The sequence below is a fragment of the Anomaloglossus baeobatrachus genome, chromosome 7 (genome assembly GCF_048569485.1).
Source record: "Anomaloglossus baeobatrachus isolate aAnoBae1 chromosome 7, aAnoBae1.hap1, whole genome shotgun sequence".
NCBI lineage: Eukaryota > Metazoa > Chordata > Amphibia > Anura > Aromobatidae > Anomaloglossus > Anomaloglossus baeobatrachus.
The window spans coordinates 46220178-46245706 of record NC_134359.1 but is presented as its reverse complement, the minus strand read 5'-3'; the positions used below and the strand labels follow the sequence as shown (position 1 = coordinate 46245706).

At 47.1% G+C, this 25529-nt stretch overlaps 1 protein-coding gene across 1 annotated transcript in view; it reads right to left on the bottom strand.

The window, feature by feature from the left end:
• The window catches only part of GCA (grancalcin), a 66224-nt gene extending 46650 nt beyond the window's left edge, over positions 1-19574 (bottom strand). The window contains exon 1 of the mRNA XM_075318842.1: positions 19429-19574. Within this exon, the coding sequence (XP_075174957.1) occupies positions 19429-19452 (24 nt within the window). The 5' untranslated portion in view covers positions 19453-19574. The remainder of the gene's footprint in view (positions 1-19428) is intronic.
• Positions 19575-25529: the final 5955 nt, after the last annotated feature.

The following is a 25529-nucleotide window of genomic DNA, read 5'->3' as shown; positions in this document are numbered from 1 at the left end:
ATAGCAAACCAAAACGCCCAACTTTATAAAAGGGGTTATTGTAATATTTATCTTACTGCTTCTCTTTAAAGGTGTTTTCCAGATTCATAATAGATTGAATTTATTATAACCCAGCAAACTGGACTTCATCCCATCCTGTAATTCTCCCAAGATAAGTCTAGTGACTAGAGTTGGTCGAATTGATCACTTCCACCGGACAGGACACTAGTATCTGGCCACTGGGTGGGAGGCTTGCGAATCGGTTAGCATCCAGAATCCCAGGGTGGGTTTTGATTAACCAGGTTGGTACAACGTCAACACTGCGGTTTGCCAAAGAGATGATTTTATACCAACCACGAAGATCCCAAAAGGAAAGAGGTTTGCGAGCCTTCCATCCAGAAGACAGAAACTTCTGATATGGCTGATGGACCGGAGTCACGTGAATCTATCCAATCCACCAATCTTTAATAGCGACTGATCAATTAACTTCTAAATTCATTCAGAAATCTGATAGCATCACAATCTACCCACAGGAACCTAATGTGTATAGCTGGCTTTACATAATGTCAGTGTCCCACAACCGATGATCTCTGATGCTGTCCAGGGCAGAGGTCTCCTTTATGGTCGGTCACCTAAGGGTCCTTCTATCATGTAGGAATTACAAAATGTCAAGTGGACGTTTCAGAAGCCTCAGCTACAAAACGTTAAAGGGGTTATCCGGCTTCTTTTGACTTTTTTTTTCATTACCCTATTGGGCTACATTGGGGCAGGTAAGTAGATAGAGACCGCTTACCTGCCCTGCTGTCAGCCCCTCTCCCCCGGCTCAGAGTGGTCATGTGACCGCTCCTGCCGCGATTTTGCTGCTTCCGGTCATTTCATGTCAACATGGGCAGGGCCATGTTGACATGCAAATCTGGAACAGCATGTCGCCTCCCTGCTGGGCGGGTACAGTGTGTGGAGTCCCGCCCCCTTCCCTGCACCCTCCCACACCTCTTACTCTCCCCGCAACCTCCCCCTGCACTGCTGTGGGGTCCGTGCCCTGGGGGAGGGGCCTGGCGGCGGCTGCCGTGGTGTCAGCGCCAGCACCGGGCCCCCTGCTCAGGATCGCACATTCAAATGTACCGGCATCTGTGATCTGTGATGCCGGTACATTTGAAAGTGCTGATGAGAAGCAGCGCAGTGCTTCTCATCACTGCCCGGCTGTCTGTGCTCTCTTCAGCACAGCGGTGACGTCACTACTGTGCTGATATGGCCAGAGCACAGACAGCGCGCGAACGAGCAGGAGCGACGAGGACCGAGGACGTGTGAGTATGTACTCCCTACATGTGTTCCCGATGGGGATGGGGGAGGCGGTCGGTGCAGAGCGCCGCGTGCGGTACAGAGCCATATGTGTGTGTGTGTGTGTGTGTGTGCGGTACAGAGCCATATATGTGTGTGTGTGTGTGTCTGCGGTGCAGAGCCCGATGTGGTGTGCGGTGCAGAGCCCGATGTGGTGTGCGGTGCAGAGCCCGATGTGGTGTGCGGTGCAGAGCCCGATGTGGTGTGCGGTGCAGAGCCCGATGTGGTGTGCGGTGCAGAGCCCGATGTGGTGTGCGGTGCAGAGCCCGATGTGGTGTGCGGTGCAGAGCCCGATGTGGTGTGCGGTGCAGAGCCCGATGTGGTGTGCGGTGCAGAGCCCGATGTGGTGTGCGGTGCAGAGCCCGTTGTGGTGTGCGGTGCAGAGCCCGTTGTGGTGTGCGGTGCAGAGCCCGTTGTGGTGTGCGGTGCAGAGCCCGTTGTGGTGTGCGGTGCAGAGCCCGTTGTGGTGTGCGGTGCAGAGCCCGTTGTGGTGTGCGGTGCAGAGCCCGATGTGGGGCTGTTATTTGCAATGCTGTAGTGATAACAGGTCAGTACTGAGGCTGAATACTGACAGGGAATGTGTGTGCAGGGGGCGGGGCTGGACACTGAGGCCGGGCGGTGCCAGCTGTGACTGGGAGGTTTAGCACAGGAAGTGGTCAGTTTGCTGGAGCTGAATGTAAACAGAGAGCTGCAGAGAATAAAGGGTGAATTTAAGAGGAACAAAAGTTAGAAAACACAAAATAACAATGTAGGGGCGTTTTATATGACAATACAGCACAGATTAGCTTACCAAAAATTTTTGAGTTTATGTCGGACAACTCCTTTAAGTTTGTGGTTGCAAGGAAGTGGTGGTAGAACCGGATTAGACAGAAAACATGTTGTAGCTTTTTTATTTTTTCATAAACCAAGCCAATTACATTCAAGCCTCTGCAATTCTCCATGAATTAGTGATACCCCGGAGGAATAGGAGTCGCCTAATGGCTTATAGAAACATGTTCAGCTCTGACCAAAGTGATCGGAACAATTAAAGCTTTTATAGAAATCCAACTGTACTCCCAGCGTCTACTGGAAACTGCGTCACTTCATGCGATGATGGGAAGCGAGGATTTATATTACAAGATGTGTCCCTCTAGTTTTACCCATCCTATGACACATGTAGAAGATCCTATGGCAGCGCCAAGTACATTGGCTTTTTGTCCAAGACCTTGCAGCGAAAGGAAAGGACACACACTTGGAAGAGTCACCTTATCCCTAAGGAACAGAAGTCCCATGAAATACCCCAGTAAAAGTGATAAACTTCCTTATACCTAGTGCATGGATGACTAGACACATCGGCTGACAGCCATCTAAGGCTACTTTCACACATCCGGTTTGAGCCCTGCGGCTCAATCCGGCTGTGAAAACTATGCAAGGGATGCGGTGAAAACACCGCATCCTTTGCATAAGTTTTTACATGCGGCCGGTCCGGTTTTTCCCGGTTGCAGCATGCTACTGAGCATGCGCAGTGGAAAATACCGCATGCGGCGACCGGATGCGTTTTTTTTCCGCATCGCGCCGCATCCGGCCTCCATAGGGATGCATTGAAAAATGCGCCGCAGCGGCCGGATGCGGCGCGATGCGGTGTTTTTTGCCGGAGCAAAAAACGTTGCAGGGAACGTTCGATCCGGCCGCCGCATCGGCTACATCTGCCGCATGCGGCAAAAACCGGACCGAACGCAAGCCCCTGCGGCACAATGCGGCACTAATGTAAGTCAATGCAAAAAAAAACCGCAATCGGCGTTACAAAAGCCGGTTGCGGTTTTTCTGCAGAACGCCGTATTGTGCCGCAGAGCAAAAATCCGGATGTGTGAAAGTACCCTTAGGCGACACTGCTGTATACGGGAGCGCTCGTTTGGCCGTGCACCCTATGAAAAAGCCGCCAGCTGACGAATTCTCTCCAACAGAGCAATGAAATTGGAAAGAAAATCAGACACACATGACCAACATCTCCCCCCGATCAGTCAATTGACACTCCAATACACCAACAAAGACCGAGCGCGTCGATTTTGGTGGGCTCAGTCAACATTGGTCTAATGTGTATTGGGCCTTAGGACATGACAGAGACTTGTCCAATACTTATCTATCCTTAGAATAGGTCATTATAGATTGACCACTGACTAACAGCCAACACACCAACCACCGGCTGATATCAGCTCTGCTGGATGTAAATAATGTAAGGAACAGAACACCACAGCTTCTTCACACAGTTTAGCGTTGCACATCAGCTTCTATTCAAATGACCAGTAGAAAGGAAAGGTCATCAATATAGTGAAACAATGAAGAAAAGAAAAGAAAAAATACACCTTTAAAGGGAACCTGTCTGGTCCAATATGCCGCCAGTACCACGAGCAGTTCTGGGTGCATATTGCCAGTCCCTGCCTAACCGTCCCTGTATACACTAGCATAGATAAAGGAATCTTTAGAAAAAGTATTTCTAAAGATCTTTTACCGTATGCTAAATGAGTGAGGGCAGTAGTCCCCTGGGCGTTAGTTCCCTGCTGGCCAGTCGCCCCCATTAGCATGTTAGTATACCCCTGTGGGTGTGCTATCATGCTAATGAATACGCAGCGTCACAGGATGATCTCGCTCACCTCTCCGCCGCCATCATGTCCGACGGGGGATTTCGACTCAGTGCGCATGACCCCGGAGTTTGGGTGTATGCGTCCTGGATTCAAACTAAAGTAGTGCACATGACCAAACTCAGGGGTCATGCGCACTGAGTCGAAATCCCCCGTTGGACGTGATGGTGGTGGAGAGGTGAGTGAGATCATCCTGTGACGCTGCGTATTTATTAGCATAATAGCACACCCACAGGGGTGTACTAACATGCTAATGGGGGCGACTGGCTGGGGAACACCCAGGGGACTAGGCACCTCGCTCATTAGCATATGATAAAATATCTTTAGAAATACTTTTTCTATAGATCTCTATCTATGCTACTGTATACCGGGACGGTTAGGCAGGGATTAGCAATATGCACCCAGAACTGCTCGTGGTCCTGGGTGTATATTGGACCTGACAGGTTCCCTTTAATAAAGGAGTCCTGTATTATGCACCAGCCTCTCAAGCCCTACACAGAGCATAAGGCTATATCAGCTTTGCAGGAGTGTCCCGTAAAGAACTTTTCACTAAAAGTTATATTTTGTGGGCCCTTTAATGCTGTGCAGAATGGTGAAGGGTCTGGATCTTGAGACACCTACTGATCACTCAAAAGGCTTTTCATCAGAAGTGGTCAGCACAGGAGGAAGGAGATGAAAGCTCATGTCCGATCGCGTGCCCCGCTGTGTGTGCTCTGACCAAATGATCTCCAAGTAGAGAATGCTGCGCTAAACTAGAGCTGTGCCGTTCATGCTCACAATCTAAGAGCGTTTCAGGGGTCAGTCCCTCATCAGACACAGTGATGGACGTAGTGATATGCAAATTCTGCTATATTAGCTTCAGGGAACGCTAAACTATATGGACACATCAATACTGTCCACCCCGGGGGCTATTTTACTACATAATTGAACTGATACCACTCTCCACTAACTTTTTTTTGTCTTGTAAAAAAAAAAACAAACAATATTACACAAATTTATGTTTACATTTTGCTTTTTTTCGGGGGGGGGGGGGGGGGGGAATTAAAGGGGTTTTCCATTAATCAGTGGGGATTCCACAAATGGGAACTGCTCCAATTGTCAGAAAGAGGGAAGTTCTCTAAATTGATTTTGGTGGTGAAGCTTCATTTCTACACACATGACGAGAGTATTCACATAGGAGCACTGTGCGGGTGGGGCTGCCTGGGTAAATATGCGTGAAATTTGCAGATTGTGTCGGGTTACTCAGCCCAACTGCTGAATCATTACATCCATCAATCGGAATTTCCTAGAGAGTCCGTATATAAAGACTGAGGTCATGGAGCAGGGATGGAAAACCCAGAGGATGTTCACATAAAGCGGCAGAGGTATACATAATGATAGTGTGATATAAGCTGTTGGGATTTTCTATGGTGAGATTTTTGGGCTATAAATATTAAACATACGTTTTTAAAAAATTGACCCCAATAGGATAATTCCTAACTAAAAGGGGTTGTCCAACAGTAAAATGTTCCTCCGATGACCCGCTTGTTAAGTTACCTGACCGCTGCCACCAATGACAGGCTGCAGCGGTGCTTTGACTTCCAAAAAGGAGCAGACGTTGCTTCCGGAGTCGGCATAGACCTCCAGAGCGGGACGCGCTGAAACTGAAGGGGCGCTGAAAGAGGACCATGCCTCCGTTCCTTATTTTAAATCAATCGGTAGCTAAAAATATATATTTTAATGTTGGACAAAGCACTTTAAGATGCTTGTACACATTAGGCTCTGTTAACGTCAGTCTATATTTGTTTCGGAAATAAAACATTCATTTACAAAAAACATTTATTTGAATGGGCCTTTAGCTTTCCCTAAGGCTACATTCACACAACCGTTGCGTTTTTGCGGTCTGCAACAATTGGTCCTGTTTTTCTACAGATGCATCCGTGTGACAACCATATCCGTCCTGTTCACGGTCCGTGTGTCTTCCATTTTTTTGCGGACCACAAAAAAAAAAAAAAAAAAGGAAGCAGTTACATACAATCCAGGGAAACTGGCCAGATGCTGGTCCCCATATAAGGTCTATGGGGAACAGAATCCGGCGCAAAGGGGTAGGAGTAAGTGCTACATACTCACCGATCACCGGGGCGGCTGTCACACTGCTCCCGCGGCGGCTCTTTGTTCTTCCATAGCCGGCCGCTCATTAGGCTCATTTCATATTCACTGCTTCCCTGCTCACCAGCGCCTGTGATTGGTTGCAGTCAGACACGGCCCCACGCTGACTAACAGCTGTCTGACTGCAACCAATCACAGCCGCCGGTGGGCGGGTCCATATCGTACAGTACAATAAATAGTTTTTAAAAACGGCGTGTGGTCCCCCCCAATTTTGATACTAGCCAAGAAAAAGCCTCACAGCTGCTGGCTGGTATTCTCAGGCTGGGGAGACCCACGTTATTTGGAGCCTCCCAGCCTAACAGTATCAGCCAACAGCCAGACAGAACTGCAGCATCCATTAGATGTGACGACAGTCCCAGGACTTTACCCGGCTTGCAATGCTGTCCCCGCGATGCTCCGGTTTCCAGGTCCTCAGTGCAGTGAATAATCAATGAATATAATGAGTGGGGCTCAGAAGCAAAAGGCAGCCGAGCCGAAGAAAACAGCGCTGGATACAGGTAAATATAGAAAATCTTTTTATTTCAAAGACCCGTGTTTTCTCCGGTACATGTCACACTGATTTCACACGTATGCAAACACAGATGTCACACGCATGACCGTACCTATACATGCGACTTGTACCTGATTAAACACAGACGTCTGGAAGGGGCTAAATGGAATCCGGTGGATCCCAAAAACAAACATGTGAATAGTGCCCAAGATGAACTTTGCATGTAAGTGTCGCTAGATGGCAGATGTAACAAAGTTGGATTTCAACATAAATGACCCTTTTATTCACAAGTGAGATACTCTGCCACCAGCAGAGGCCTATTCCTTTCTTTCTATGCGCTAGGTATACATACGTATGGAGGGAAAGGGAAAGATGGAGTTCGGCCAACAGAAAAAAAAAATAAAAAATGTTAATAAAAGCTGGTCACTCATGTCTAGCAGATTGCATGTGGATAAGACATAGGATGTATTACCATGTTAAAGGAAATCTGTCTGCACAATCCAAGTATAGATGCCTGAGCACCCATACCATGGCCGAAGCTACAGAGCACCGTCCCACCTACTCAATTTCTATATCCACTGCCCCCCTTTTTGATTGACAGTTTGGGCTTTATAGAGACAAAAGAGGATGGAGATAGATGGAAAACAAGTAGGTGGGGTAATACACATAAATGTTAGGCCCCACCATGATGCACCGAGCACCGGTATATACTTTTAAAGGGAACTTATCAAGTCCGATATGCACCCAAAACCACGAGCAGTTCTGGGTGTACTGTATATTGTTAATCCCTGCATAACCGCCCCGGTATCTAATAGCATAAAGAGATCTTTAGAAAAAGTAATTCTAAAGATCCTTTATGATATGCTAATGAGCGCAGGGACTAGTCGCAAGGGCATTAGTTTCTGCTCTCATTCCGCCCTCTTAGCATGTTAGCACGCCCACAGGGGTGTACTAACATGCTACTCAATGCCTACTGCCCAGCGTCATCATCAGCAGTGACGCGTGTACCTGTGTCCAATGCACCGCCTCAGATGCCAAGCTTAGGGTCAGTGCGCATGGATCAGAAGTCCCAGCACTGACGGTCATGTGCACTACGAAGCCGGGTGTACACGTCCTGACTCCACAGAGGTCTAATGTGCATGACAGGAAGTGTCGGGACTTCTGAACCATGCGCACTGACCCTAAGCTCGGCATTCTGAGGCGGTGACAACAGATACAGGTACGCGCATCACTGCCAATGATGACGATGGGCAATGGGCATTGAATAGCATGTTAGTACACCCCTGTGGGCGAGCTACAATGCTAAGAGGGTGAGAGCAGTTCTGTTATTCATGTGTGAGGCCGCATGGCACATTTTATAAAAATATTTTAGTGTAGGACTGCTTCAAATGAGATTTGCCGTGACGTGGCGAAGCAGCTCAAGAAATTGCAATTTTTTGCCAAAAATCTCAAAAAAATTTTTTTATAATGCAGTTTGGAATATTTGATGCCTTAGTGCACATTGGTGCTGGCTCTTTGTTGTTTCTTTGTTGAATTGGTCGGTGGTTGACCTCCACCTTGCTATGCACCCCAATTTGGGATGTATTCCATCTGTATAGATTTTGGCGTTTGGTGACTGTTCACATTGGGTCATCAGGCTTTGTCCACAGGCTATATATATACTTCATGCAGCATTTGCTTGGACCTGTCCCGCCCACAACCGTGACTCAGTCATGGGTACGGGACTGCAATAGACCAGGTGAGTGCTGCTGAGAGCAGTTCTGTTATTCATGTGTGAGGCCGCATGGCACATTTTATAAAAATATTTTAGTGTAGGACTGCTTCAAATGAGATTTGCCGTGACGTGGCGAAGCAGCTCAAGAAATTGCAATTTTTTGCCAAAAATCTCAAAAAAATTTTTTTATAATGCAGTTTGGAATATTTGATGCCTTAGTGCACATTGGTGCTGGCTCTTTGTTGTTTCTTTGTTGAATTGGTCGGTGGTTGACCTCCACCTTGCTATGCACCCCAATTTGGGATGTATTCCATCTGTATAGATTTTGGCGTTTGGTGACTGTTCACATTGGGTCATCAGGCTTTGTCCACAGGCTATATATATACTTCATGCAGCATTTGCTTGGACCTGTCCCGCCCACAACCGTGACTCAGTCATGGGTACGGGACTGCAATAGACCAGGTGAGTGCTGCTGAGAGCAGTTCTGTTATTCATGTGTGAGGCCGCATGGCACATTTTATAAAAATATTTTAGTGTAGGACTGCTTCAAATGAGATTTGCCGTGACGTGGCGAAGCAGCTCAAGAAATTGCAATTTTTTGCCAAAAATCTCAAAAAAATTTTTTTATAATGCAGTTTGGAATATTTGATGCCTTAGTGCACATTGGTGCTGGCTCTTTGTTGTTTCTTTGTTGAATTGGTCGGTGGTTGACCTCCACCTTGCTATGCACCCCAATTTGGGATGTATTCCATCTGTATAGATTTTGGCGTTTGGTGACTGTTCACATTGGGTCATCAGGCTTTGTCCACAGGCTATATATATACTTCATGCAGCATTTGCTTGGACCTGTCCCGCCCACAACCGTGACTCAGTCATGGGTACGGGACTGCAATAGACCAGGTGAGTGCTGCTGAGAGCAGTTCTGTTATTCATGTGTGAGGCCGCATGGCACATTTTATAAAAATATTTTAGTGTAGGACTGCTTCAAATGAGATTTGCCGTGACGTGGCGAAGCAGCTCAAGAAATTGCAATTTTTTGCCAAAAATCTCAAAAAAATTTTTTTATAATGCAGTTTGGAATATTTGATGCCTTAGTGCACATTGGTGCTGGCTCTTTGTTGTTTCTTTGTTGAATTGGTCGGTGGTTGACCTCCACCTTGCTATGCACCCCAATTTGGGATGTATTCCATCTGTATAGATTTTGGCGTTTGGTGACTGTTCACATTGGGTCATCAGGCTTTGTCCACAGGCTATATATATACTTCATGCAGCATTTGCTTGGACCTGTCCCGCCCACAACCGTGACTCAGTCATGGGTACGGGACTGCAATAGACCAGGTGAGTGCTGCTGAGAGCAGTTCTGTTATTCATGTGTGAGGCCGCATGGCACATTTTATAAAAATATTTTAGTGTAGGACTGCTTCAAATGAGATTTGCCGTGACGTGGCGAAGCAGCTCAAGAAATTGCAATTTTTTGCCAAAAATCTCAAAAAAATTTTTTTATAATGCAGTTTGGAATATTTGATGCCTTAGTGCACATTGGTGCTGGCTCTTTGTTGTTTCTTTGTTGAATTGGTCGGTGGTTGACCTCCACCTTGCTATGCACCCCAATTTGGGATGTATTCCATCTGTATAGATTTTGGCGTTTGGTGACTGTTCACATTGGGTCATCAGGCTTTGTCCACAGGCTATATATATACTTCATGCAGCATTTGCTTGGACCTGTCCCGCCCACAACCGTGACTCAGTCATGGGTACGGGACTGCAATAGACCAGGTGAGTGCTGCTGAGAGCAGTTCTGTTATTCATGTGTGAGGCCGCATGGCACATTTTATAAAAATATTTTAGTGTAGGACTGCTTCAAATGAGATTTGCCGTGACGTGGCGAAGCAGCTCAAGAAATTGCAATTTTTTGCCAAAAATCTCAAAAAAATTTTTTTATAATGCAGTTTGGAATATTTGATGCCTTAGTGCACATTGGTGCTGGCTCTTTGTTGTTTCTTTGTTGAATTGGTCGGTGGTTGACCTCCACCTTGCTATGCACCCCAATTTGGGATGTATTCCATCTGTATAGATTTTGGCGTTTGGTGACTGTTCACATTGGGTCATCAGGCTTTGTCCACAGGCTATATATATACTTCATGCAGCATTTGCTTGGACCTGTCCCGCCCACAACCGTGACTCAGTCATGGGTACGGGACTGCAATAGACCAGGTGAGTGCTGCTGAGAGCAGTTCTGTTATTCATGTGTGAGGCCGCATGGCACATTTTATAAAAATATTTTAGTGTAGGACTGCTTCAAATGAGATTTGCCGTGACGTGGCGAAGCAGCTTAAGAAATTGCAATTTTTTGCCAAAAATCTCAAAAAAATTTTTTTATAATGCAGTTTGGAATATTTGATGCCTTAGTGCACATTGGTGCTGGCTCTTTGTTGTTTCTTTGTTGAATTGGTCGGTGGTTGACCTCCACCTTGCTATGCACCCCAATTTGGGATGTATTCCATCTGTATAGATTTTGGCGTTTGGTGACTGTTCACATTGGGTCATCAGGCTTTGTCCACAGGCTATATATATACTTCATGCAGCATTTGCTTGGACCTGTCCCGCCCACAACCGTGACTCAGTCATGGGTACGGGACTGCAATAGACCAGGTGAGTGCTGCTGAGAGCAGTTCTGTTATTCATGTGTGAGGCCGCATGGCACATTTTATAAAAATATTTTAGTGTAGGACTGCTTCAAATGAGATTTGCCGTGACGTGGCGAAGCAGCTCAAGAAATTGCAATTTTTTGCCAAAAATCTCAAAAAAATTTTTTTATAATGCAGTTTGGAATATTTGATGCCTTAGTGCACATTGGTGCTGGCTCTTTGTTGTTTCTTTGTTGAATTGGTCGGTGGTTGACCTCCACCTTGCTATGCACCCCAATTTGGGATGTATTCCATCTGTATAGATTTTGGCGTTTGGTGACTGTTCACATTGGGTCATCAGGCTTTGTCCACAGGCTATATATATACTTCATGCAGCATTTGCTTGGACCTGTCCCGCCCACAACCGTGACTCAGTCATGGGTACGGGACTGCAATAGACCAGGTGAGTGCTGCTGAGAGCAGTTCTGTTATTCATGTGTGAGGCCGCATGGCACATTTTATAAAAATATTTTAGTGTAGGACTGCTTCAAATGAGATTTGCCGTGACGTGGCGAAGCAGCTTAAGAAATTGCAATTTTTTGCCAAAAATCTCAAAAAAATTTTTTTATAATGCAGTTTGGAATATTTGATGCCTTAGTGCACATTGGTGCTGGCTCTTTGTTGTTTCTTTGTTGAATTGGTCGGTGGTTGACCTCCACCTTGCTATGCACCCCAATTTGGGATGTATTCCATCTGTATAGATTTTGGCGTTTGGTGACTGTTCACATTGGGTCATCAGGCTTTGTCCACAGGCTATATATATACTTCATGCAGCATTTGCTTGGACCTGTCCCGCCCACAACCGTGACTCAGTCATGGGTACGGGACTGCAATAGACCAGGTGAGTGCTGCTGAGAGCAGTTCTGTTATTCATGTGTGAGGCCGCATGGCACATTTTATAAAAATATTTTAGTGTAGGACTGCTTCAAATGAGATTTGCCGTGACGTGGCGAAGCAGCTCAAGAAATTGCAATTTTTTGCCAAAAATCTCAAAAAAATTTTTTTATAATGCAGTTTGGAATATTTGATGCCTTAGTGCACATTGGTGCTGGCTCTTTGTTGTTTCTTTGTTGAATTGGTCGGTGGTTGACCTCCACCTTGCTATGCACCCCAATTTGGGATGTATTCCATCTGTATAGATTTTGGCGTTTGGTGACTGTTCACATTGGGTCATCAGGCTTTGTCCACAGGCTATATATATACTTCATGCAGCATTTGCTTGGACCTGTCCCGCCCACAACCGTGACTCAGTCATGGGTACGGGACTGCAATAGACCAGGTGAGTGCTGCTGAGAGCAGTTCTGTTATTCATGTGTGAGGCCGCATGGCACATTTTATAAAAATATTTTAGTGTAGGACTGCTTCAAATGAGATTTGCCGTGACGTGGCGAAGCAGCTCAAGAAATTGCAATTTTTTGCCAAAAATCTCAAAAAAATTTTTTTATAATGCAGTTTGGAATATTTGATGCCTTAGTGCACATTGGTGCTGGCTCTTTGTTGTTTCTTTGTTGAATTGGTCGGTGGTTGACCTCCACCTTGCTATGCACCCCAATTTGGGATGTATTCCATCTGTATAGATTTTGGCGTTTGGTGACTGTTCACATTGGGTCATCAGGCTTTGTCCACAGGCTATATATATACTTCATGCAGCATTTGCTTGGACCTGTCCCGCCCACAACCGTGACTCAGTCATGGGTACGGGACTGCAATAGACCAGGTGAGTGCTGCTGAGAGCAGTTCTGTTATTCATGTGTGAGGCCGCATGGCACATTTTATAAAAATATTTTAGTGTAGGACTGCTTCAAATGAGATTTGCCGTGACGTGGCGAAGCAGCTCAAGAAATTGCAATTTTTTGCCAAAAATCTCAAAAAAATTTTTTTATAATGCAGTTTGGAATATTTGATGCCTTAGTGCACATTGGTGCTGGCTCTTTGTTGTTTCAATGCTAAGAGGGTGGAATGACAGTGGGAAATAATGTCCCAGTGACTATTCCCTGTGCTCATTAGCATATCATAAAGGATCTTAGAAAGACTTTTTCTAAAGATCTCTTTATCTATGCTACTAGATACAGGGGCGGTTAGGCAGGGATTAGCAATATGCACCCACAACTGCTCGTGGTACTGAGTGCATACTGCATCTTACTGGTTCCCTTTAACAGTCATTCTGTGCCGACCAACTTCTTTGAAGGGGAGAGAGAAAACAACACAAAACACAATATCTGTAACAGACCACAAGTCTAAAGAATTTGATGCTGACGAAGCCAAATGGGAACCACTTTGTACATAGGTTCATAGCTAATAGAGGAAAGTCCTGAGTGTAGATAAGGGCCTCCTCAGATACGGATTTAGGAGGATTTGAAGGGTAGCCGTCACCAGAGGCGGGGCCAGGACATCTTCACAGTACGAAAGTTATGGGAAAGTTACGTTGGGAGCTCAGGCCAGTATTGGTCCAAAGATTTTCACAAAAAATGTGCCCAAATTCAAGTTATGTAGGGTCTTGACCTGATGCACACAAGTTACATGACCTTTAATGAACCGGCACTGTCTACTGCATCAAGGAGCAGCTACATAAAAGAAGACCTTCATCACTACCTGTCACAGGAACGTAAAGAGCTCCTCTTCCATCACGGTAACGTGTATGGGCAGCTTCTGACATTCCTGATATATCCACAGGTGTCATTCAGGTGGGAAGGCGATTAAATACAAGGAAAGTCCAACGGTAAAAGCGACCATCTACAATATAGTAACAGCGCAGACGGCACCTTACTGCTGTCAGTTTCCTTATCCTGCAGCATTTGCATGGCATCACCAGTCGCTCAGCATTAGTATGCCAGATATTGCAGGGGGTAAGGGTACGGAAAAATGTCTTTGTTGTGGACTTTGAAGGTTGGCATTTGCCAGATGAAGCATGCCTGGCACTTGAAGAAATATCCCCGCGGCAAAGAACGTGGCCAGTTTCTGCTCTTACTTTATTCCTGACGCTCCCCTGAGTATTACACTTTTTGGCCATACAATTTCAGATACATGGATCTTTTTTATTCATTGCTCATATTTATGGTCTTTGCCACAGGGGGAGTGAATCACAGGATTCCCTGGGGGGGGGGGAATGTTTTTTTTTTACCGCTCTGGACAATTACCCTTGTGCGAAACCATAAAGACACAGTCTCGTTAAAGAGTCACCTTTGATACGATATGTCGTCGGGGTCACGGAATTCGTGACACACATCCCACGTCGTTAGCGACGTCGTTGCACGTAACAGCTCTGAGCGAGTGTTAACGATCAAAAATACTCACCTAATAGTTGATCGTTGATACATCGTTCATTTTCAAAATCTCGTTGGTCGTTGTGGACGTAGGTTGTTTGTCGTTCCTGAGGCAGCACACATCGCTACGTGTGACACCCCGGGAACGACGAATAACAGCTTAGCTGCATCCTCTGGCAACGAGGTGGACGTGTCTTTAATGCGGCTGCTCTCCGCCCCTCCGCTTCTATTGGTCGGCCACTGTGTGACGTCGCACAAACCTCCCCCTTAACGAAGAGGTTGTTCGCTGCCCACAGCGACGTCGCTAGGCAGGTAAGTACGTGTGACGGGTGCTAGCGATATTGTGCGCCAAGGGCAGCGATTTGCCCGTGACGCACAAACGACGGGGGCGGGTACGCTCGCTAGCGATATCGTAGCGTGTAAAGCCCCCTTTAGGATTGCTACTTCCAATAGGTGGCACTAGAGTTCACCTCCTTCCTCCCTGGAGAGACAAGTTGACCATAAAAACAAAGTCAGCATTAAATATAAAATGCCTATATCTATGGATCTGTATGGTAGACTTGCAAAAAAAAAAAAAAAAAGCAATAAAAAAAAAAAACAAAATACTCTGGTTCAGTGTGAATAATATAGGAGCAAAACTGGACACCTAAAAAGGGAAGTCCACTACTCGGACAACCCTTTTGTAAGCTGAGTGTTTGCCACTACGAATCACTTATACTCATATACAGCGCGATTCTAGCAGTGTCGGCACTCCCTCTCCCGGGGCTCGTGCGGTTGTGACGTCACTCAAGCCCTGCACTCAATCACCGCAGGCTTCACCCTCTCTACCTTCAGAAGACTCAAATATCAAGAAGTCAGAGTTGCAGCTGCTCACTTCCTACTGATGCTACTTGATATGTTCATAGGCGTGGAGAGTAAAGTCGGCAGTGATTGAGTGTAGGGCTTGTGTGTCGTCACAACCTCACGAGCCCCGGAAGAGGCAGTGCCAACACAGTGGGAACGTCACCGGCCCCAGATGCAAGTGTAACTTATTTTAATGGTGTCAACAATCAAATTGAGAAGGTGTTGTCTGAGCGACGGCCCCTTTAATCTGGTGACAGGTTCTCTTGGACCCATCACTTGCCATAAACGTGTAAGGCTGCTTTCATACATCCGGTTTTTGCTGCAAGGCACAATCCGGCGAAAAAAATTGATCCGTTGCATCAGTTTTTTCCATCAGTTCCTTCAGTTTTTGGACGGATCCGTTGTGCTACTGAGCATACTCAGTAGAAAAAAAACGCAATCCGTCGCTGTAATACGTTTTTTGCCGCATTATGATGGATCCGGCACCCATAGGCTTTCATTGTACATGACGCCGGACAGGGCCGGATCCGGCACGGTCCGATTTTTTGCCGCAGCCAAAAAATGTTGCATGCTGCGTCATTTCCAGCAGCTGGACACAGAAATTTCGCCGGATCCGGTGCACGACAGATGCAACGCAAGGGCATCAGACACAATCCAGCGCTAATACAATTCAATGAGGAATAAACGGATCTGGCGATGGATCCCTTTTATCCGTTTTTTGCCGGATTGTGCCTGACGGCAAAAACTGGATGTGTGAAAGCAGCACAACTATTTTCACTTGGTGTGAAGGTCACTTTTCTCCTGAATCTGGTTTATTTTTCTTTAGTTCATGCACCCATCCATTCATATGGCCGACTATTCCCTATATATAATTATGTTATTGTAGCCAAGTGGGTGTCGCGCTAAACTTTTCTTTATGGTTGTTTTCAGTACAATTCCCCCCTTCTTAGCCATCAAGACTACATTGCTATAGAACAGGGGTTGGGAACCTATGGCTCACGAGCCAGATGTGGCTCTTTTGATGGCTGCATCTGGCTCGCAGACAAATCTTTAATAAAAGTAAATCCCGTATTTTCCGGTTTGTAAGATGCCTTTGTTTCCCCCCCAAAACTGGGGGAAAACGGGTGTGCATCTTACAAACCGCATATGGCTTACCGGTGTGGCAGTTGTGGCGCAAGGTCAGCGATACTGCGGGCTTGTGGAGTGTTGTGGCGGTGAGCAGGCCGGCAGACTGCTTTGACTCTCCCGTAGTTTACTAGATCAACTTCAAGAAAATGGCCGCGGAAGGGGCGTGTGCGCAGATAGGACTCAGCGGCCATTTTCTTGAAGTCCATCGCATCGATCTGCAAAGACGCAACAGCCATTTTCTTGAAGTCGATTTCGTCAACTGCGGGAGATTCAAAGCAGCCAATTGGCAGATCAATGGTCCTCGCTGCCGCGACACCCCACGAGCCCGCAGTATCGCTGACCCTTCGCTGCCGCACACGACACCCCCCTCTTCCGAGCTCGCCGGCATATCAATCGCGCTCGCCGCTGAGACATCCCACAAACCCGTAGCAGTATCGCTGACCCTCCGCACTCTGACCCTCTTGAGCTGTGACATCCCCTCTTCCGTGACCGCAGCATCGCTTACCCTGCCTCCTGGGACCTTCTGAGCCGCTCCCCCCTGGTTCACATTTTAAAATATGTTGCGTTCATGGCTCTCTCAGCCAAAAAGGTTCTCGACCCCTGCTATAGAAGGACATATCTCAGGAACAAAAAAGTAAAGGAACAATAAGATTCAGGTGCTCAGTGGCATTTCAGATAAATAAAATTCGACATTTATGGCAACTGGCAGGCTATCATTATAGGGGCATTTCAGCAGTCAACAATTATTCTGGTCTGATTCCAGGGGATTTCTACCACGTGGTTTTCAGCCGCACATTCAGAACACCTACAGGTGAGGACACCCTTATAGAAAGGCTGCAGAGTGTGTGTTCTTCTCACTACAATTCCTTGGCAGAACTGGAGCGAAACAGCCCTTTAAAAGGATCTTTCCATCTTGGACATGTAGGCTGGACTCACAAGGCCATAGATTCTCTCGAAAGATTGGATCAGTTATGGTAATGACACTCGAATCAAACTATGATCAGAGTGTCAGCTTAGTGTGAGCAGATTCTCTTGCATGAGAGAATTGGAGCACACAAACAGGACAAGGAGAACAAAATGTCTCCATTCTGCGAGTCCTTGGAAATTGGACTGACTGCACTCAGAAGTCATCCGAGTGCAGGTCGATGATTTTCACACCCATAGACTTGTATGGGTGCACGCCATTCAATCTCCACTGGTCGGCACTGTGCCATTGGATGTAGGTTGGACCGAGGGTTAGCCGATAAAACATCAGATAACACTCGTTCAAGTGTACACTCATGTGAGAGCAGCCTTACAGCTTATCCATCAATGTCCAATTTTCAGGACTCCCATAGAAGTTAATGAATGGAGCCTGCTCTCCATTCTCAGTCATATAGATGAGTGCTCTCCCATCGGGACCTGCGCCTGGGCTGGGCCTACACACTGACACTGACTTTGGCAGCGATACAGGTCGTCAAAGACAAAGAGAGCTGCATGCAGTAACATCGAAGTGTAACAGGGTCACAAGGCACTGTGACAAGCAAGATGTCCAAAGTCAGAGCCAGTCGGACTTTCTGTAATATGCTTGTTGCAAATTGGTCGATGCAAGAACGTCTGGTGCAACGTGTGAGTTTCTGGCAGGTTCGGATTCTTAGGCGGCGTTGGTGCTTGTGTCACGTTTGAAGTTGCAATCCGATCACATTATTAGATACAAGACTGTGATGGGACCACAGTCATCTGCTGGTAACCTAATGGGGGTGACCGGCCGAAGGTGCACGTATAGGGGGCATGAACCAGAGATGCAAGTATAGGGTGCACCCAAGAGGGGGCATGAGCTGCAGGGGGACATAAACTGTGCACGAAAGAGGGGGCATGAACTGGAGGTGCACAAATAGGGGGCACCCAAGCGGGGACATGAGCCGGTGGTGCACGTATAGGGGGCATAAGCTGCAGGATGACTAAGGGTGCACTAAAGAGGGAACATGAGTCGAAGGTGTACATAAAAGGTGCCTGAGCTACAGGGGAACATAAAGGGTGCACTAAAAGAGAGGGCATGAGCTGAAGGTGCACTTATAGGGGGCACCAGAGTGGGGGCATTCGCCTGAGGGGCATGTGTAGGGGGCACCAAGAGGAGACATTTGACGGACGTGGATATATAGGGGGCACGAGCCAGAGGTGTATGTATAAGGGATACAACAGGGAGGGCACTGAAGAGGGGACATTTGACGGAGGTGGACATATATGGGGCACCATATAGGGGGCACCACAGTGGGGCCATGAGCAGGAGGGACATGTACAGGGGGTACCACAGAGGGGCACCACACAGGGGCATGAGCCGAAGGGGCATGTACAGGGGGACCACATCGGGGGCACCACACAGGGGCATGAGCCGAAGGGGCATGTACAGGGGGACCACATCGGGGGCACCACACAGCGGCATGAGCCGAAGGGGCATGTACAGGGGGACCACATCGGGGGCACCACACAGCGGCATGAGCCGAAGGGGCATGTACAGGGGGACCACATCGGGGGCACCACACAGCGGCATGAGCCGAAGGGGCATGTACAGGGGGACCACATCGGGGGCACCACACAGCGGCATGAGCCGAAGGGGCATGTACAGGGGGACCACATCGGGGGCACCACACAGCGGCATGAGCCGAAGGGGCATGTACAGGGGGACCACATCGGGGGCACCACACAGCGGCATGAGCCGAAGGGGCATGTACAGGGGGACCACATCGGGGGCACCACACAGCGGCATGAGCCGAAGGGGCATGTACAGGGGGACCACATCGGGGGCACCACACAGCGGCATGAGCCGAAGGGGCATGTACAGGGGGACCACATCGGGGGCACCACACAGCGGCATGAGCCGAAGGGTCACACAGGGGGTACCCCAGAGAGGCATGAGCTGGAGGGGCACATACAGGGGGCCCCACACAGGGGCATGAACCGTAGGGGCACGTAGAAGGGGTACCACAGAGGGGGCACCACACAGGGGCATGACTGAGCCGGAGGGGCACGTACAGGGGGTACCACAGAGGGGGCGGCACACAGGGGAATGAGCCGGAGGGGCACCATAAAGGGGGTATGAGCTGGAGGGGGCACGTATAGGGGGCGCTATTCATCATATAAAGACATATAATGGGGTGAAGCCTCCAGGAATGCTGCACCCCACTACAATGCGCCAGCTGTGGCCGCCATGTGGGCGCACATGTCTCCCCCCGTCACTTACTCCTCCATATCCGGGATACGCCATCGTCCGCTCCGGCCGCCGTCCGTTATTCTGTGTATGGAGAGTCTGCTCCGCCGCACCTACTGCGCGCTATCTCCAATCTGGGAACTGCAAGGAATGTACCACAGCGGACGTTCTGTCAAAGCCGGCCTCCGATTGGTCAACCTCCTCCCCTGGCTGAGGCTGCATCTTCTCTGATTGGCTAACCTCCTCCCCTAAGGTGTAGACTTGCCCCCCCCCCCTCTCACCGCTGACGTCATTTCTCCCCACTCGCTCCCTCGCTCCCCCTCTCCCCCCTTCTTTCCTCTCAAGCATCTCTTCTACCAGCGTAAACTGGTCCTGGAAGCGGCGGCTCTTCTCATTGGACGGCGGGGGATCACGTGACCTCTGTGGCCGCGCGAACTCGTCTCTGAGGCGCTGGCGGATGTGACTGACGCGGCGTCGTGTTCGCGCTTGTTTACGTCGTTTCGAGGGGGAGATAAAACATAAAAGCTCTTAATAAGTGCAGAAATGGAGGAGGGGGTTATATTTATTTTACCTCACTTATATTTTCATCCACTTTATTTTTGAAAACTGAGTAAAAAGATGACAGACTATTGCGATTTCCGCGTTGTGACGTAGACGTTTTTGTGGTAACTCTGTCACCGATGGCAACAAGACCATCGCCAAAGAAAATGACTGTTTCGAAAAGATCCAGTGGAAGAAGGCGAAGGGGTACTCAGTTTGTGCTCAGCTGTAAATAAAGTTGTGGACTACCTTCGAGTTGTGGACTACCCCTTTAAGGAGGGAACCTTGAGCCAGCGTAAGGAGACTTATAGGCCATGCAATGCTCCTCTGGGAAGTTATTCACATTGCCTCTTCAGAGAGGAAGATGACTTGAACTGTAGCGCCAACTATTGGAGGTAGCAATCCTAAAAATCAGTGACCTCCCGGTCAAAGGAGATCTGTGCACTGATGAGGGGCAAACCGACTGAAACATGTCTGCAAATTGCAGTTTCTGGCTTTTTATCCTAAGTCATGTTGCAAAGCTCATTAAAGGATGAATATTGCCAATCCCCCCTATACAAAGACCAACAGTGATGTATTACCATCATACCATCAAAGTTGATGGTTGCTCACTCTACACAGTCTTGCAAGCTCGTTGCCTTAGAGTAACTCTCGACTCTGTCCTTTAAGCCTCATATCCAAGCCCTCTTCACCTCCTGCCAACTTCAACTCAAAAATATCTTCCGCAGTCGTGTATTCCTTAACCAAGAATCAGCAAAAACACTAGTGCATGCCCTCATCATCTCCCGCCTCAACTACTGCAACCTCCTGCTCTGTGGCCTACCTTCCAACACTGTTGCACCCTTACAATCTATCAACTCTGCAGCCCGATTAATGAACCTTCCGCCTCGCTATTCCCTGGCCTTGCCACTCTGCCAATCCCTTCACTGGCTTGCCATTGCCAAAAGACTCCAGTTCAAATCATTAACCATGACATACAAAGCCATTCACAACCTGTCTTTTCCATACATCTGTGACTTCGTTTACCAGTACCTAACTGCACGCAACCTCAGATCCTCACTAGATCTTCTTCGCTCCTCTCATCGCTCATCGCTATCTCCTCTTCCCACAATCGCATACAAGATTTTTCTCGTGCTTCCCCCATACTCTGGAACGCTCTACCTCAGCATATCAGACTCTAATCTATCGTGGAAAGCTTCAAAAGGAACCTGAAGACCCACCTCTTCCGACAAGTCTACAACCTACAACCTCAGTCCAGTAGACCACTACGCAACCAGCTCTGTCCTCACCTATTGTACCATCACCCATTCCCTGTAGACTGTGAGCCCTCGCGGGCAGGGTCCTCTCTCCTCCTCTACTAGTCTGTTTCTGTAACGTTCATGATTGTTCTACTTGTTTGTTATGTATACCCTTTTCACTTGTAAACTGCCATGGAATAAATGGCGCAATAATAATAAATAATAATAATATGGTGACTATATAATCCTGCAGAAGATAGGAGACTACACAGCTGGCGATCTTTCTGATGGAGTCGTTCACTCTTCTCCTCGGCACAAACCAACATGATAACTTCTTCCAATCCATGACTCGTCTGCAGAGATTACAACAAAAACACGTGACTTCTCACATTTTATTCCCAACTTGCACAAACGCCTCATCCTGCTGTCAACACTAACGTTTCGCTCACACTGGCAGATAAATCGGACAAGTGCAACATACGAAAAAAAAGGGATTGCACGTTCTTCATTGAGGCAGTGCAGATCTGTTACATAGTTACATAGTTACTTAGGTTGAAAAAAAGACCTAGGTCCATCTAGTTCAACCTTCCTCCACCAGTTCTACATTTAGTCACTAAGTCATTTATAACCAACAATGTTTTGTGTACTGAGGAAATCATCCAGCCCTTTTTTAAAAGCTGTTCTAGTATCTGCCATTACTACCTCTTGTGGTAGTGTATTCCACAGTCTGACCGCTCTAACTGTAAAGAACCCTTTCCTATTTAGGTTTCGGAATCGCTTTTCTTCCACTCGCAGTGAGTGCCCCCTAGTCCTTAGTACTGTCTTTGGAAGGAATAAGTCATGTGCCAGTCCTTTATATTGACCACACATGTATTTATACATATAAATGAGATCTCCTCTGAGACGTCTTTTTTCTAAGCTAAACATATCTAACTTTTTCAACCTGTCATCATATGGGAGGCCTTCCATTCCTTGTAATAGTCTAGTTGCCCGCCTTTGAACTGACTCTAACTTCTGAATGTCCTTTTTAAAATGTGGAGCCCAAAACTGGATCCCGTATTCCAGATGTGGCCTTACAAGTGATTTATAGAGGGGTAACAATACGTTGGGATCACGGGATCTAATCTCTCTTTTTATACACCCTAAAATCTTGTTTGCTTTAGCAGCTGCTGCTTGACATTGAGTGCTGCTGCTCAGCTTATTTGTAATGAGAATACCCAAGTCCTTCTCCTGTTCTGTAGTCCCGAGTTTACTTCCATTTAATGTATATGCAGCTATAGGATTACTCCGTCCTAGGTGCATTACTTTACATTAATCAACATTAAATCTCATTTGCCAAGTATCTGCCCATTCTGACATCTTATCCAGATCTTTTTGTAATATTGTACTATCCAGGTCAGTTTTTAATATCCTACATAGTTTGGTGTCATCGGCAAAGACTGACACTGTACTATCAATCCCATCCACAAGGTCATTAATAAAGAGAGTAAAAAGAATCGGTCCAAGCACAGATCCCTGCGGCACCCCACTGCTGACTACAGCCCATTCAGAGAATGTACCATTTATGACTACTCTTTGTTTCCTATCTTTTAGCCAATTCCTTACCCAGTTGCATATTGTGTCCCCTAGTCCTTGCTTCTGGAGCTTTAGTATAAGGCTATTGTGTGGTACAGTATCAAATGCCTTTGCAAAGTCCAAATAAATCACATCAGCTGCATTACCAATATCCAGGTTTGAACTTACCCCCTCATAGAACCCCAACAGGTTGGTTAGACACGACTTATCTTTCATGAATCCATGCTGTTTGTCAGTTATCATATTATTTTCTGCAATATATTTTTGCATGTCATCCCTTAAAATGCCCTCAAAAACTTTGCATACTACTGATGTCAGGCTTACTGGACGGTAGTTGCCTGGATCTACCCTCTTACCTTTCTTAAATATCGGTACCACATCAGCAATCCTCCAATCCTGAGGCACCAACCCTGTTACAAGTGAGTCTAAAAAGATGAGATACAGCGGTCTGTCGATTACCGAGCTCAATTCCCTCAATATTCGTGGATGAATGCCATCTGGCCCTGGGGATTTGTCAATGTTTAATTTACTCAGACGTAGGCGTACTTCATCTTGTGTTAAATTAATTATATCGGGTGGTGGACTTTGATTTTTCACTTGTTGAATGATCCCTGGTACAGTCAGTTCCTTGGTGAATACAGATGAGAAATGCCTATTTAATATCTCAGTCTTTTGTTTGTCCTCTATAACTAACTTGTTATTATATTTTAAGGGGCCGATACTATCCTTTGTTTTCCTTTTGGCATTAATGTATTTATAAAAGATTTTGGGATTTATTTTAATGTCATTGGCGATTTTTGTTTCAGTAGCTAATTTTGCTTGTTTGATTTCTTTTTTACATTTCCTATTGATATCTTTATACTCCTGCAATGCTATTTCTGTATTCTCAGCCTTTAAGATTTTAAATGCCCTTTGTTTTTGTTTTATTATACTTTGTACAGTCTTATTTATCCATAGTGGTTTCTTTTTATTCCTGGACATTTTATTACCACTGGGTATACGTTTTTTACAGGACTCTAGTAGTATATCCTTAAACTTACCCCATTTATGTTCGGTATCCCCAGTTACCATGACTTTGTCCCAATCTACACATTTAAGCTCTTCCCTTAATTTGTTGAAATCAGCTTTCCTAAAATTCCAGGTTTTAGCATTCCCCCTTTGAAATGTTCTATTGAATATTATGTTAAAGCTTACCATATTATGATCGCTGGTGCCCAAGTGCTCCCGGACCTGTAGATCTGAAATTGTATCCGGTCTATTTGACAGGACCAGATCTAGCAAATTATCTCCCCTGGTCGGTTCACCAGTGATGTTTTTCTCAGCTGTATTCAGCCTGAGGATAAAAAAGGCAGCATGCTTCAAGTGGACATGTAAGGGCTCGCTCACAGGAGCGTATAACTCAGACGAGGGCTATCTGATGTTTTATCGGATAGCACTCGCTCCAATGTTATACTATGGGGCAGTGCTGATCAGCGCTTTTTTTTCTCATGCTAAGTCGGTATGAGAAATATAAAAATCGCTCAAGCTGCGATTGGCAGCGTATATCGGACAGTGCACACCCATTCAACTCTATGGGTTCTTGTAAAACACAAGACTGCACTGTGTATATACTGATATACACAGAGACAGGCAGGGGAGAAGATGGAGAAATTAATCTCTCCATTTTCTTCTCCGCTGTGCTTTGATTCTTGCATGCAAGAGAATCGGATCCCAGTAAAATGACACTATGCTGACATCGCACCCACTGTGCACTGTGAGGATTCGCGGGTATCAGATATGAGGACGGCAGTCACGTGACCACGAATATGTGATAAGCAGACTCCCGACCAGGATCCCACTAGATAAGTGCAGTCTTGCTCAATGCCAGCATATTGAGCAAGGTCATGTGTAGCGCCCCACGGGGCAGGCGGTCAGCCTACTCGTCGCCGGTCCGTTTCAGGTCGGGTCAGGCGCTGTCACAGGATGTCCTTGCCCGATTCTGCCCTGAGGTGTACAGTTAATGGTGGGGGAAGCGGGGTATTGGGGAGAGTTTGTCGCAACGCCACCTGTGGTATACGGCCAGTAGTAGACGCCGCTGCAGAATTCCCTCTGGGGCAGGTGTTAAGGCAGCGGGGATGGTATCGCTCCCCACAGGCGGAGCGGGCCCCGGGTGGATGATGAGGGTAGGGTAATGGCTGTTGGCGCCTAAGCGCTGGGCGGTAATGCTGGTAAGGACGAACGAACACAGTCTCTGCGGGTTCAGGGTGTAGTTTACTCACTACGTCAGCTGCCAGCCCGGTCACACTGGTCACTGCCATGATTGGCTCAGGTCAATCCCAGGTCCGGTCAGGGGTCACCACCGGCGTTGTGAAAGGAGAAGGAGAGAGTGTCCTATCTCTAGGGTGTCACCCTCAGCAGTTAGGTATAGCGGCTGATCTCCCGCTCCAAGCCGCAGGGCCCAGTAAAGTCCAAGTTTTCCAGAGAGATGTCTTGCCAGAACTATGGTCCTGACGGGTCTGTTTTTGATATGCGTGTGTTGTGCCTATTTCTACTCTAAGTAGAGCCCGCTCCACCGATGGCTGGCTTCAGTGACCGGGAAGTCCATGTTCATATGGCCACCCCCCTGCCTACCCTGAGCCAACTCAGTCTGTGTGAAGGTTCCTGAGCAATGTGTGGTGTGTGTGAATGTGGAACACCAGTGATTAACCCCCTCCTTACCTCCATCACTGTTTTTAAAATGGATGTCACACGTACCCATGTTATTCTACGCTGTACTCACACGGTCGTGTTTTCACACGGACC